Source organism: Carlito syrichta, unplaced genomic scaffold (assembly GCF_000164805.1).
Source record: "Carlito syrichta isolate Samal-C Ts95f unplaced genomic scaffold, Tarsius_syrichta-2.0.1 Scaffold311198, whole genome shotgun sequence".
Classification (NCBI taxonomy): Eukaryota; Metazoa; Chordata; class Mammalia; order Primates; family Tarsiidae; genus Carlito; species Carlito syrichta.
The window spans coordinates 676772-690810 of NW_007255294.1; the positions used below are offsets into that span (position 1 = coordinate 676772).

A 14039-nucleotide genomic window follows, 5' to 3' on the forward strand; every position below is an offset into this window, starting at 1 on the left:
CAAGATGTGATCAGAACTATAGGATAAGAGATATCCTTTATCTAGACGTGATCAGAACTATGGGATAAGAGATACTCTTTATCTAAGGAATGGTGAAAATGGCCACAGCAGGTGGGCCAAGGTCTGGTGGTATATATCAAGTCAGTGGCAGCCCTGGCCTCCTGACTCCCAGGATAGCGCTCCTTCCTCTGTACAGTGCTGCCCCTTAATCCTCTTCACATGTTTGTCTAATCCATTCTGACCAGTGGAGTTTTGGGGTCAGGGGAAGCCATGTCACGCATTAGCAGACCCATATCTACAGCACTACCTAGAAAAAGGCCCACTGAGGTGTAAGAAACCTGAAGTAATAGAGAAAAGTAGAAAGATTTGTCCATTCACTTGTGTCATGCTATCTGAGAACCCACTAGGTTCCAGCAGCTGAGATCCAGTTGTGAAGGCTATTTGGACAGAAATGTTTACCAGAAGGGCTGTAGAGGGAAATGACATGTATTGCTGCCTGCTTAAAAAACTGGAAAGCTTCTCTTTTAACAGCTGCTACAGGGATGCAGGGAGGCCAAACAGGCATGGAAGCCCTGCGTTGCTTCTAAACAAGCAACCAAAGGGCAAAGAAACATATCCTTCCTGACAGTCTCATGGGACCTGCCCTGGTGTTGGCTCAAGGAACCGGTTGGGGCTGCCAGTGCCCCTTGAAACAGGTCAGTTGGGTGGTCCCCAGAAGCTGGGGATGGAGACTTCTCTTCCCATCCTAGCTGGGGGAGTCCCAGATTCTTTGGGCAAAGCACCAACTGGGGGAAAGAGAAAGAAGAGGGTCTATTCTGGAGCAGGTCCTTGGAATGAACAAAGAGGGGGCCCCCCTCCCTCGGTGGGGAGACCGTTCAAAAGCAAGTATACACTAGAGGCACCACTGGGATCCACACTTCAAGATGACTTCCACTGGCTGGCCAGCACAGGGTAGGGGACCACAGAACAAGCCCATCTCACATAAGCTCAGGAATGGGAATGTTGGCAGGTGGGGAACACTCAGAGAAACCATAGCAAATTCCTAAGGTTAAAAATGTGGATTCACCAAGAGGCACAGGTAGATTTTTACAAATATTGATATCCAGTCACTAGAGGGAAAAAGGGGTTCTAGACTTAAAATTTTGTTTACTTGGCTATTCCCAGGGAGATTTTCAACTTTGTTTCAACAGCCTTTCTTTCAAACTCAGGCAAAAAAGCACTCTTGCTACTGACATCTCAGGCAGTTTTAATCCCCAGCATGGCCGTGTGGACATCCAAATGAAGACCCTTGTGTGGTCTGAGTCCTAAGGTTACAGTCAGAAGAGTGCCATCAAGTTTCCCAGAACAACAGCCTCTCACAGGGGAGGCTTTGTCCCATGGTCTTAAAAAAACAACCTCTTTCAAACATAAAGCCACAGGATGGGGAAGCCAGGTTCTCCGGGAGCAGGAAGGGAGACGGAGAAGACAAAGCCAAAATGTATCGATCCCCGTCTGGTGAGAACTTCAGGTTAGGCCTTTATTAGTACTGGCACTTGGCTTGACTGGGGGTGTTTAGATGGGTTAGGAATATGGACTGTCAAGGCCACATTAGCCAGGCATAACCACAGAGACACATCCACGCCTAAGTCCCCGGGTTAGTGGTGGCCACACGTGCACACATAGCTCTTTCCCCATGACCCTGCTGGGGCAGGCACTGCTGGTGGTGTGCTCACCCCCTGCCTCGCCTGTGGGTTCAGACTCTCTGCCCTACATCTCCTCTCAGCTCAACAGGGCATTTGGCTGCTTCGTCGTCTTCCTCACATGACCTGCGAAGAATTATTCATAGTTTATGGTGCTCCTTGGGTGGTGGCTCCCTCTGAGCTCACTCTTCTTACCTCCCTCCCTTTCCACTTTACCTTCTGTTAACCCGGTATTCTACTTGACTGCACCACGGAGGAAATGGCTGAGGAGATCACTCTACTATGTTGGAGAGACCATTTTTCCTTTCCTGGAAGCTATGGAAGGCCTGAAATCAAGCCAAACAGACCAACCCACACTAGACAAGTCCTCTTGACAAACTGTGCACCAGAGAAATGGACTATGCTGGGCACGTGCCTGTCTTGGAGTTTTGACTGTTTTGGTCATTACAGTTTGGCTGTGGTGCATGATACCTAAGGTCTATTCTAGAGGCACAAGGGCTTCCCAGGGCTCACTGACTCCATGCATAAAAGAACTCCATGCTCTGTGGAGGGGGCAAAAATCCAACAGTCTCGGCTATAGGGTCTGAGGTAGTGTCAGCTTTAGCTGGTTGAGGAGGGGTCTAAGAATTCATTCCATGACTAACTAAAAGGACAACTGAAGGTGGGTACAGGTTTCTTCATCTGGGCTGGATCTGAGGCAATAACAGCCTCAATCCAAAAGCAAAGATGGGACCCAGAACAGATGACTGCAAATGCTTATGAGATGCTTAAGCTGGCTAGAGTTGGCTTTTGAATGAGTTGGCTTTCCTCAATGATACGCCTTGCAGGGAAGGGAGTGCCCATCCTCACCCCACCTTTCCCTCCCCAGGGCCAGAGTCCCTTACCTTGGTGTGACCCGAGTGAGCTCATCTGAAGGATGCAGGATGCGACAGGTGGTGAAGGTGAACGTGGAGTTGGTCTGTGACATGCACTTCCCAGGATGGTGTGCTAAATGAGGGGGAACAAAACATATTCCTTGCATCCAAGGATAATCACAATACAAATAAAAATCCAGCATGTCACTCAACAGATGCAAAAAGCAATGAGCTACCTTGTTAACTGGATCTGGGCGAGGAAGGTGAAACACAAATGTTCTGAACTGATGGTGGGTCCTCAAAAATAATCACAATTTTGAGCCCTGGTCTGCAATGCATCGAACTCCAGCTTCCGACCCAATTCAGACAAGGTCCCTCATCAGTATTCTTGGGTCAGTAGTGGATCCAGTTTGGGTTGCGGGGGAGGGGGAGGGTTAATGGGTCTTTGCGGGTCAATTTGGTTTCCCTCCTCAGATCAAAATCTGCTATCTTCTTTTGTTGCTTTACATTTCTTTCCATTGGCAAACAGGTACCAAACGCCTGCATGGAGGAAGGGGAGAGGTGCAAGCAAGGAGAGGCACTTGGCACCTGTAAACAGGGTCAAGGCTCACGGCTCCCTTTTTTGTTCATACAAAAAGGGGCTGGGGGAAGCTGGCTCCACTACTGCCTCTTTGTGATTGTCATGGTGGGAAATGGGGACCTCAGCAGCCTTGACAACAACATGGCAAAGAGTTCCAGAGATCATGGCTCTCTGGGACGCTAAAGCTCCAGCATCAAGTCTGGCCCAATACTGTGCAAGTGGCACCAGTCCCTCTTTCCTGTCCCACACACCACTGCTTTCTTGCCATCTCTAAGATGTCTGATTTCTAACAAAAAGGAGATGGCAGCGATTTGTCCTCAATTTCCTTTCTTTTGATGCTCTAACAAGTTGTTGTCAAGGGGGCTGAAGACTATGGTTTGAAGCAAAGTAAATCACGGAAGTATTAGGACCATGCATCAGAAAGCTGGCGAAGGAACAAGTAAAAGAGACTATGGGAGACATCATGATTGTGGAGGTCATTCTCATTCATATCTCAAGCACTAGGGGGGAAAAATGAAGAAAAAAAAAGATGTTGCACCATATAGCATGCACACTGAAGTACTGGGGTGATTCCCCCGTCCCACCCTACCGCACCCCTTTGCCCTTGCAGCAGCTCAGCCCCCAGAGACCTCCTGGAGAAAACTGATTAGAACATCAGAGGCCATGAGGATTCAAAGGCCACAAAGATTCAAAAGGCTGTGAATCAGAATCTTCTATGGTAGGTTTTCTCTTGGATTTGACAAGAAGGAAAAGGAAAACAAAACAGAATAGGTTGGTGCCCCAAACCTACAAAGCCACACACAGCTGACTGTGTCTTAAAAGAAAACCAGTAACCAGATGAAGTGACAACAACAAAAAATACTGGAGACACACATATTAAGGCAGGCAGGGCAAATCAGAACACAAAAATGGTGACAGTGACTAGAGGAGCAAGGCAAGGCTGATTTGCCCCAGTTTTTATGGTCTGACCCAGCTCTGTTTGTCAAAGGAGGCTCCCGTGGCTCCTGGTGTGACAGCCAGCACCAAGCCACAAGAGCACGCTCTCAACCACAGAGAGCTTCGGGCAAAGCAGGAGGGAGGGGGAAAAAAAAACACATAAAAATGGCCTTTATGAATCTTTGTTTCTCAACCTATAAACATAATGGCTTAGAAACTCTGATAACTAAGAAACCGCTGCAAGCAAAACCAAAATGGAATAAGCTATGAAGAGAAAGCAACTAGACAATCACGATTCTCTTACTGCAATAAGATCTAGAAACAAAAGCAACAAAAAGCCTGAGAAAAGCATCCCAAACAACAGGCATGAGGGTTATTTGAGAAGGAGGGAGGGAGAAAAGCAGTAAATAGGAAAAATTAAGACAAAACAATTGAAGGAGAGATAACATGTTCAAAAAAATCAAAGAAGGCAAGGCTGGATTAAAAATTAGAAGCATACCCCATTTTAAAACATGGCCAGAATGTCAAATCAAAAGGTCAAATGACCACTTCTTCCACCCCCTTATGTATTAGATCTTCAATTGCAACAGGTAGCGTAAAATGGACATTTTAGAGACATAGCTGCATGAACAGAAGCAAAACCCATCTTACACAAATGGGTTTTGGGGAGAAGAAAAGGCTGCTAAAAATTCACAAGTCACCACTCCCAGAAGCAATGAATAGCTTTAGAAGACCAAGGAAAATCAACAAGTGTACAAAGTGCCAAAGCCAGAGATTCGGCCCCTTCAAAATACCACTGGGACGCCTGGACCCGCAAGTTCTCCACTGTCACCACTGACTGCTGGGCCGCTGCTGCACCTCCCTTCCTTGGGATACAACACAGAGACAGTGAGTTGCCCAAAGCTCCTTGTGCTTGCCACAGAGAAGCAACAGGCTGATTCCTAAAGCCCTGGAGGCAGGAAGAAAGCAAGTTCTTTTTAAAAAAGGGGGGGGGCACATTAAACATTCTACTTGGCAGGGAGTAGGATCTTAGGATGAGGGGTCACCACTAAAGTCACCAAGACCACACCACACACCGCAGCTCTTGATTTATCTAACCTGAAAGTTCTTTGCAGAAGACAGTATTGTGTGTTTATCTTGTGCTGCTCAAACTGAAGACTCTGAGGGCAGGTTTTCTTGGATTTCATGCTTTAACTCCCCACTTAAATCATTATTTTCTCTACCTGACTGGAGGGCTTCGAAGTGTTGTGAGGAGATGGGCAGATATTAAGCATGTAATAACACTGACAAGTACTTTCATCATTTACGCGAGTAAATTTGCCTTTACCAGCACAAAATCCTCATCCTTTATTATTCTTAACTGTTCTTCTTCTCCCAGGTTCTAACACTGGTGCAAGATTTGGTAAGAGTTAAACTTAATCCGTGATTATTTAAAATCTTCTATGTTAGTGAATTACCAGTGACTAGCACCTAAGTCTTCTGCTCTGAAAACACGTCACATGCAAGCATACATCCTTCTGCCAGCTGCAGATGGGTGAACCAGAGGACCCTGAGAGGGTAAGAGTCATCCTGGCTTTCTGGTTGGGCTCGGGCATGCTTTCTGACCGGAGAAGGTATACTTGATTAGTGGGCACTGACTGCCTATGTTCCACCTGGGGGCCTGTGAAGCCTGGGACTCACTGGAAAACTGGGTGGCTGGGACCCTGCTGCTGCCACCAGTGAGGACAGCCCCCCAATGCAATCCCCAGTCTCTGATAGAGATGACGCCTCCTCCCTGTATACACCTGCAGACTGCACTATATAGAGTAGGGTGGCTGCTGCTTTGGGGAATGCTCAAGCTTCCCAGGGGAACAGGCAGGAAAGTCCACTGCTTTCCGCACAGCCCAGTGTTCTCACCGTGAGGAAAAGAAAAGAGCACAGACAAGGTTGGGACACTGGCAGGGTCCAGAGGTTCCACAGGGACTATAATGATGATTGGAACTCTGCCTGTCTGGTGTCACACATAATGAGATTTGTACACACCTGCTCATGCATTTCATTCACTCCTAATGGTGCTTTCCTTCCCCCATCCATGGAGAAGGGCAGTGATGATAATGTGCTAGGGATGACAGAAGCTTTCTTCTCTCTAAAGGCCATGATAAAACCTAGTCCTGAAAAGAACCTTCAGGTAAGCCCACACAGAGACATCAGACAGTGCAAACGTGGTGTGTTTCTATGGGGAGGTGCAACATACACCCATACACAGCTATTTCAAAGGAAACCTTTGAAGATGGAGAAACACTGGCCATGACACACACCCAAGCCATTTTTTAAAACTCATATAAATAACTTCCAAATATGTTCCAACAATTTTACAAATGCATCATCAAATCTTGGAAAAAGGGGCAGGTGTTGTGGCTCATTCCTGTTATCCCAGACCTTTGGGAGGCTGAGTCAGGAGAATTGCTTGAGGCCAAGAATTAGAGACTAACTTGGGCACCACAGTGAGACCTCAACTATAAAATATATATATATAGTGCAGTCAGCAGGTGTATACAGGGAGGAGGCCCCATCTCTATCAGAGACTGGGGGTCGCGTCAGGGGGGACCTCCTCACTGGTGGCAGCAGCAGGATCCCAACTACCCAGTTTTCCAGTGAGTCCCAGGCTTCACAGGCCCCCAGGTGGAACATAGGTAGTCAGTGCCACTAATCAAGTATACCTACTCTGGTCAGAAAGCACGCCAAAGCCCAACCGGAAAGCCAGGATGACTCTTACCTTCTCAAGGTCCTCTGGTTCACCCATCTGCAGCTGGTAAAAGAATGTGTGCTTTTATTTATATATATAAAAGCCAAGTGTGGTGGTGCATGCCTATAGTCCTAAATACTCGGGATGCTGAGGCAAGAGGATTGCTTGAGCCCAGGAGATCAAGGCTGCAGTGAACTATGATCGTGCCACTGCACTCAAACATTGGCAACTGAACAACACTCTGTCTCTAAAACAAATATAATACAATTTTTTAAAATCTTGGAAAAAAGGACCCCCATCTTTGTGATGCACTGAGGGCCTTCCACATTATTTTTCCCACTCTTCATGGGAAGTGGCCTACCCGAACAAAATAAACCAAATTCCCCTGACCTTTTTCTTTCCTTTTCTTAACTTGAACATGTGGTATGAGGCTGCTGTCATATGATTTGGATCTGCTTTAACAATTCTATACTCATCAGCCAACACACACACATACACACACACACACACACACGCACACACCAACATTGGCACCCACAGACTAGGTTTTTCTATCCAAACAAAAACAAACCATTGAAAATAAATGCCACTGTCCACCCAGTTTAAAGGCATAGCTTGAACTAACCCTTAAGAATATCAGTATTTTTTAATGCCCAGCTTCTAATACCTTTTGCTTGAGAAGGGTAGAAAGGAATTTGTTTCTTTGCCTGTCAGCTACGTGAGAAATAGCTTCCTTTTTATTAAAGAAATGGCAAAAATATCAGGGCACAGAAAATGCTTTCAAGACATTTTCTGTCACTCCATTATATAACTCTGCCCAAGTAATCTTCTGGGGGAAAAAAAAGTTCTATGATGAGTTCATGGAGGAAAAGTTCCATAAAACCTTTGTTTGTCCTGCAATTTGTCATTAATATAAATAGTATGGTAGGGATTAGTGCCACTTTAACAAGTATTTTCCTCTGGAGGTGGGAAATGGGAAACCAAGAGTAGTTTCAGATGTGACAGGGAAGCTTTTTCTTTCTTTCTTTCTTTTTTTTAAGGATAAAAGCGATTTTAAATGATAAAGTTTTATACAAGATGACATTTTGAAAAGCCCTTAGTTTCTGGCTTTACATGTGCCTGGTAACTATTTCTCTCTGCTCAAGCATTTCTTCAACAGAGCCCTTGCTGGGTCCTGCAGGTCAGTCAAAACCTCCAATCTCCTCTGTGACAGATTCTCAACCACATCACAAGATCTTTTTCTGGTTTCTGTACAACTTATTTTTGGCTTCTGCAAAATTAAAAGTCAACTCTTCCCACTATACCAAGCTGTCTATCCTCTGTCTCATCTAAAAAGCATGTAATTTAAGAGACCAATTTCACAGCATCATGTAAAAAGGGTCAGAAATTCCCTCAAGTACCCCTCGAGTTTCTTCTAGAGAAAAGGGGATTTTTAGAATGCTGTCAAATGGGCAAATACAAAAAATCTCTTTGGGGTCCCTGGATGCTTCCAACACCAATAGGCTGGACCTTGTGCCCTCTGTTCTCTTATCCTTCCTTCTGTGGCAGACACCAACAGGCCCGGGAAGCTGGCCTTGGCTGAGCTGCAGTACAACCTTTTCTCACTCATGCTTTCAAAGCCAGTTCACGAGAGCACTTCTCCCATGCTGCACCAGGCAGGCAGTTTACAACTCATCCAAACCTGAACACCCATGTGCTCCCTTGAGGGTCCCTTCACATTAGAAAGTGTCAGCTGCAGAAGCCTACTCCTCTCCAATCCATGCAGGTACCTCTAGGAGCACTGGAGGGGAGGATGCCATCGAGTAAATGGGCTTTGGGAAATTTTAAGCAGGATTGACTGTTTGTTATGAAGGAGTTAATTCTCTCATCCTTCATTCATTTTTCCACTTTGAGGTTGCAGTTGGCCTGTTCTGCTCTTGCTTAACATGTATTCTGATTCTGAGCACAAGGGTTTCCTTAGCCTCTCCTAACACAGGTGGGTGTGAGCAGACACTCTCTGCTCCTTCCATAATGACCAAACTCCTCTATAACTGCTACAAAATCAGGGATGGATGGAAAGGTGTTTCCATCAGAGAGGGAATTCTCTGTGAACGCTTCTCGGCGGAGACAATGGGAAGCAACTTCCCCAAGGGTCTGGGAGCCAAGTGTGCCAGACTTTTCCTCATGGACCCTTCGAGCCCCTGGACCAAGTTCTCCTCACAAGCCTATGTAGTCCCTGTGCCCTTTGCAGGACTGCCAGCAAGGCAGGATGCAGGCTGGCTCAGCTCTGTTCTAACTGCCCCCTGCCCCCAGTAATATTTAGCTTCCTGGACTTTCTGTCTGGCTCCTCTCCATCCCAAGCTGTTCTCTTTCATTCCCTAACTCAGTAACCACTTCTGAACAAAACTTGGACCTATCTATCAGACAAGGAAGTAACAAAAAAAGGTAATTACTGGCTTCTGCCTCTGGCGGCCAAGGCACTGGAGAGTTAGGGGATCTTACAAGGGCCATTTTGACCAAGTGTGATTTTTACCTTCCACACTGACTTCAGGGTCTTGGCCCCAATTACAACACAGCTCAAATGCAGGATCGCTGCCACATAAGAGACCATGATTTGTATGAGCCTGTTTTAGGATATTTTCCCCACATGAAAAGGCCTTCATGTGTATGAGTATTAAAATAAGCTGACCTTCAATTTCCTCTATCCATGTGGCTTGAAACCCACCTGTTTCTCACTTTTAAGGATCAAGACATCCAAGATAATTCAACTGAAATGTCCACCCGATTAGCCAACTACCAATTTAACTGTGAGACTTTCACTCTTAATCCTTGACCAACCTCTTCCCATATACAGATACCTAAAATACAGAATACTGACAGGTAATGACTCTGATAAAGTGTACTGTCTATATAAATTAAAACATAAAACATGCCATTGAAATAAAGTAACACTATCATCTAAAAATTGTTAAACAATCCATTTTAATCATCTGAATTATTTACAGTACAATAACATGAAATCTTCCTTTTTAAGATGAGGGATTATAAAAATCAGCAAATGATACTTCAAATAGCACATTTAAATATATATTTTTTTCAGAGCTCAAAACTTTTCCACCATTAGCAGTAGGCACTAGACAAAAGTGCCTAATACACAAGTCTTCCCAGTTTCCTCCTGGCATACCAGTTGTATGTGAAAAGTTAATCACCTTCTGTCTTCAAAATGTCTCCCTACTGAGTCTTTCCAGGCCGATGGCAGCTCCTGGAATAGTGCTGTTTGGCAACAGAAAAGCCTAAGCATTGGGGACAGACCAAGGCAGGACCAAACCACTTTAGATCTAAATCCCAAGACAGAGGATGCCCCAAGCCTTCCCCCTGAGGCTTCTCTGTCTGCCTGTGACTCCATGATGGTAGGCACAGAGCCACTTGGGGCCTCCAGGATGATTTACAGAGTCATGCGCATCCTACATTCCAATAATCAAAATGGCCTGTCATTACCAATAGAGAAAAAAGAGCCAAATCACTGATCACAGCTTTCCTCTCAGCAGCTAGGTTTTAAGATGAGTCTTACCTAGAAAAGAAATCCCAAAGAGCTCTCATTTAAATGACCAGATGCGTCCAAAGTTACTGTCAGCAACCTAGATAATTCTTTTTGAATCACACACTTCCAATCACACCCTACTGTAAATGTTTGTCTCTCTCCTCAAATAAAGTTGCCAGGATCAACTTGTTGCAGGTTTGAGTAAGGAGGGAACAAGCAAGACATGTGTCTTTTTATGGTAAGGAAAGTGGTCAGGACTTTAGTCCTCATAATTAGTCCCTTCTATCCTTCTGTCCTCCAAGAGAAGTTCTTTGTTGACCTGATAACTTCTTGAAGATGCGCCTAATGGTACTTCTTTGGACTTCCCAAACTCACCTTCTATTCTACTGTAAGGCTTTGGGGGGCACCCTGCTTGACATGATGCCTACCCTTCCAGTCACAAAAATCAGTCAGACCAGTACCCTTGTGGCTGGGCACTGGTGCTGATGACAAAGAAAGGGACAATATTGCAGCTGGTTTCCTTTTCTGGAGTGTGTAGGTATGAAATAAGAAACATTTTCATTCCTTCACAAGCTTGATATGCTAATTTAATTGCTAAAACAAACAAACCATTAAAAAAAAACCATGTGCTAAACATGGTTCTGTTTGATGACTCCTCTAAAGTTTATGCCAAAGAAAAAAGAAAAGTTGATCCCAAATAAAGTCCCCTGACCACAGCTGTCTGAAATTAAGCAGGGGTAAGAAACACCAAACCAAGAACCTCAGCTCTTTCCTGCCTTGTATTTTAAGGGGAGTGTTATGGCCTTTACACAATACAATGACAATGAAGAATCATAAAGATGAATGTCCTTTCTTCAAAGGTGGTAACTCAGGGATGTCATGAGGATGATAACACTGGGTTAGCTCATCTTATTTTGGGTATCTCCTCTTATTCCACAAAAGCTCGTTGTCTTCCCAGCACAAGAGGCTGGGAGGTCCTAAGTAGCAACCATAACTCCCAGGAGCTCTTAGGCACAAAGCTTTTCACTCCAGTGACAACTGGGATGTGGGTAGTTCTGCAAACTCACAGTCACACCTTTAATGCTTGGGAGGATGTGGGGAAGGAGTCAGCCAGAACTCTTTTCCAGATTCATCTAGAGACCCCACTCTGGAAGAGCTTAATGACATTCTCTTAGGGTTTACTTGGTTATGGAGTATTGCTAAAACATTTTTTTAAAAAATCCACTTTGAACACATGTGTAAGCTGAAAAGAAAACAACACATATACCTTCATTGAAATTAGGAAAGTGAAAAGGCTGATCTATCAAGTGTTGTCTGAAATCCTGAACATTTCCTGGGCTTCTTTCTATTTTAATATAGCATACAGGCAATGAATGACCTCATTCACCTTCTGAACAACCCAGCACTTGCAATTACCCTAAAACTGCTCAGCTTGGCTCAGTTTGGAAATCACCAGGGAACTCAAGAATCTGCTCCTTACGACGTGGAGAAATGCCTATAACAGGAAGAAGGGTGCTGATGTTCTCAGGGCACCCAGCAATCCACTTCTTTTTAGCAGCCTTTCCTGCTCCCACTTTAAGAGCCCTACTAGGCCATGCACCTCCAGATGGGCAGGGAGCTACACCCATTTGTTACAAATAGGAGGCATCAGACTCTGTATTAAAAAACAGAACTGCACAATGTGAATGTTTTAATCATCACCCACATGGACGAGCAGAAGCTACAGACAGAGAGCCACTACGGATGGTACCCGGAACAGAGGTGAGAATGGCCCAGAACTCTGCCTCTGGGAGAGGTGCCAAGTTCACAGGACTTATCGTGGTGCCCTCACCAGACCCCTCCTCCTCCTCCTCCTCCTCCGCGGCCGCTGGCGGCTCCTGCATCTCCTCTGGGGAAGCCTGAGGATGGCTCGGGTAACTTCTGCTGCCTGAGACAGTCACGCGTGCTTGGGACCTCTCACCTGAGGTCTCTGGGTGCTGAACTGGTGTGGAGGTAGCTAGGCCCGGGAGAGAAATGTGGTCACCTGTGTCATCTTCTTCAAAGTCATTAAGGCAGTACACTTCGTCCAGGTCAACATCCAGTGTTCGGAAGCCCTTGGTGACCACACCAGGCCGGGGGTCCAGGATCCCCCCAAGGTGAGGCTGGGCCAATTGCTGCCAGTGATGAAGGGTGGCAGAACCTTACAGGAGAAAAGGAAAAGAAGATGGGAGACAAGAAGATGGGGTTAGAACGGGTATCTAAGACAATGGCTGTTACCACCCTCAGGTGTTTAGCGGGAACCCCAGCAGAGCCTGAGCCTCCATAGGTAGACTGCAGTGGGAACTTCAGTGAAACTACCTTAGCCCTTCTTGCCATGCAACAGCAGCTAAGACCAGATGGGGTGCCAACTTAAGGAATCAAAAATTAACTCCTGTTTTAAAGTAAATTAATACTATACTATGTGCCAAGGAGATTTGGTAGACAGAGTCTTTATTTTAATTAAATGACGTCAACCCCAAAATGAACTGATTGTTATTTTACAAATAGAAGAGGAAAAAAAGGTAAGATAAACACAGGAGGGGCCACATGTACCAGTTCTGTGCCAAATACACACTGCTGGGAAGACAGAAGACATAAGCTCAGGCAGAATAAGACACTGTCAAACCAATCCCAACAACCGCAACAAGAGAAAGCAGAAAGAAATTAAAGCAGCACGTACAGATAAGTGATAGGTGTGACCGTCACCTCCTTTACTTAGGTTTTCTGTATACTGCCAGCAACGTTGAGAGGCTTCAGGGTTAGTGAGAGCGAATCAGGTTAAAGAGGTATGATTTAAGAACATGGTAAGTGCACTCAGAGGTCAAAAGCAGAGGAGCCCATCTCTTCAGTGACACCAGATGCTGGGACTCAGATGATATCGTGCAAGATCTGTAATAGCACCGGAGTGTGTCCTTGAAGACCTTAAGGCGTCATGGGTGTTCTACATAGAGAAGTGTTCCTTGGCCAAGTGTACTTAGGAAGCCTGGTTGAGAAGTATATTCTACCTGGAAGGCTGAGGTGGAAGGATCACCTGAGCCCAGCAGGTTGAGGATGCAGTGGCTGTGAGTGTGACACTGCACCCCAGCCTGGGCAATAGAATGAGACTCCAAATCAAAAAAAAAAAGATGTATATTTACTGTAGGGTATCTTAGAACCTTTAGTATGTTACAATGTCTGGGGGTTCTGCCCAATCTGTTTGACAAGACAACCCTTTTACCCCCTTGAAACACTTATTAACACCTCACATGACACAGGTCATACTGGTGGTCCATGAGGCTGGGAGTTCTAGCCCCATTCTACAGATGAAACCCAAATGCACATGGACACACAAATACTCTATGTTCAAAGGAATCCCTCCAGGCTACAGGTTGCCCTAAGGAGCAAAGTAAAGGGAAAAAATGATGCCAGGAGCCAACAGTTCAGGTAGTGGAGGTAAAAGGGAATGGAAACAGATGGCAGGTAGTAGGGTGAGGGAACAGCCGGGACCCTCTAGTGTGCCCAGTGAGTTCACCATTTCCAAATATCGCTGGGAAGTAACTTCTCTTGGGATAATCTCAGTCAGGAGGCTTGAAGGAATTTGTAAATGAGCAACTTCAAATCAACTTAAAAGAAAAAAAAATTGAGCACACAGCAAATACATGTTAAAAAAGAGTTCTTAGCCGGGCTCAGTGGCTCAGCCTGTAATCCCGCGCCTTTGGGAGGCTGAGGTGAGTGGATTGCCTGAGCC

General features: G+C 45.5%; 1 protein-coding gene across 7 annotated transcripts in view; it reads right to left on the bottom strand.

The window, feature by feature from the left end:
* Positions 1–14039, bottom strand: part of TRAK1 (trafficking kinesin protein 1) — a 132874-nt gene that overhangs the window by 3290 nt on the left and 115545 nt on the right. For 3 of the 7 annotated variants that reach the window (XM_021717816.1, XM_021717813.1, XM_021717815.1), the window contains 2 exons: positions 12318–12473; positions 2564–2666 (listed from right to left, as the gene is read on the bottom strand). In XM_021717816.1, the coding sequence (XP_021573491.1) occupies positions 2564–2666; positions 12318–12473 (259 nt within the window). Of the gene's footprint in view, positions 1–1712; positions 1806–2563; positions 2667–11842; positions 12474–14039 lie in introns of those variants that run through there. The other 4 variants (XM_008068552.1, XM_021717814.1, XM_021717817.1 and 1 more) reach the window with 3 other exon arrangements.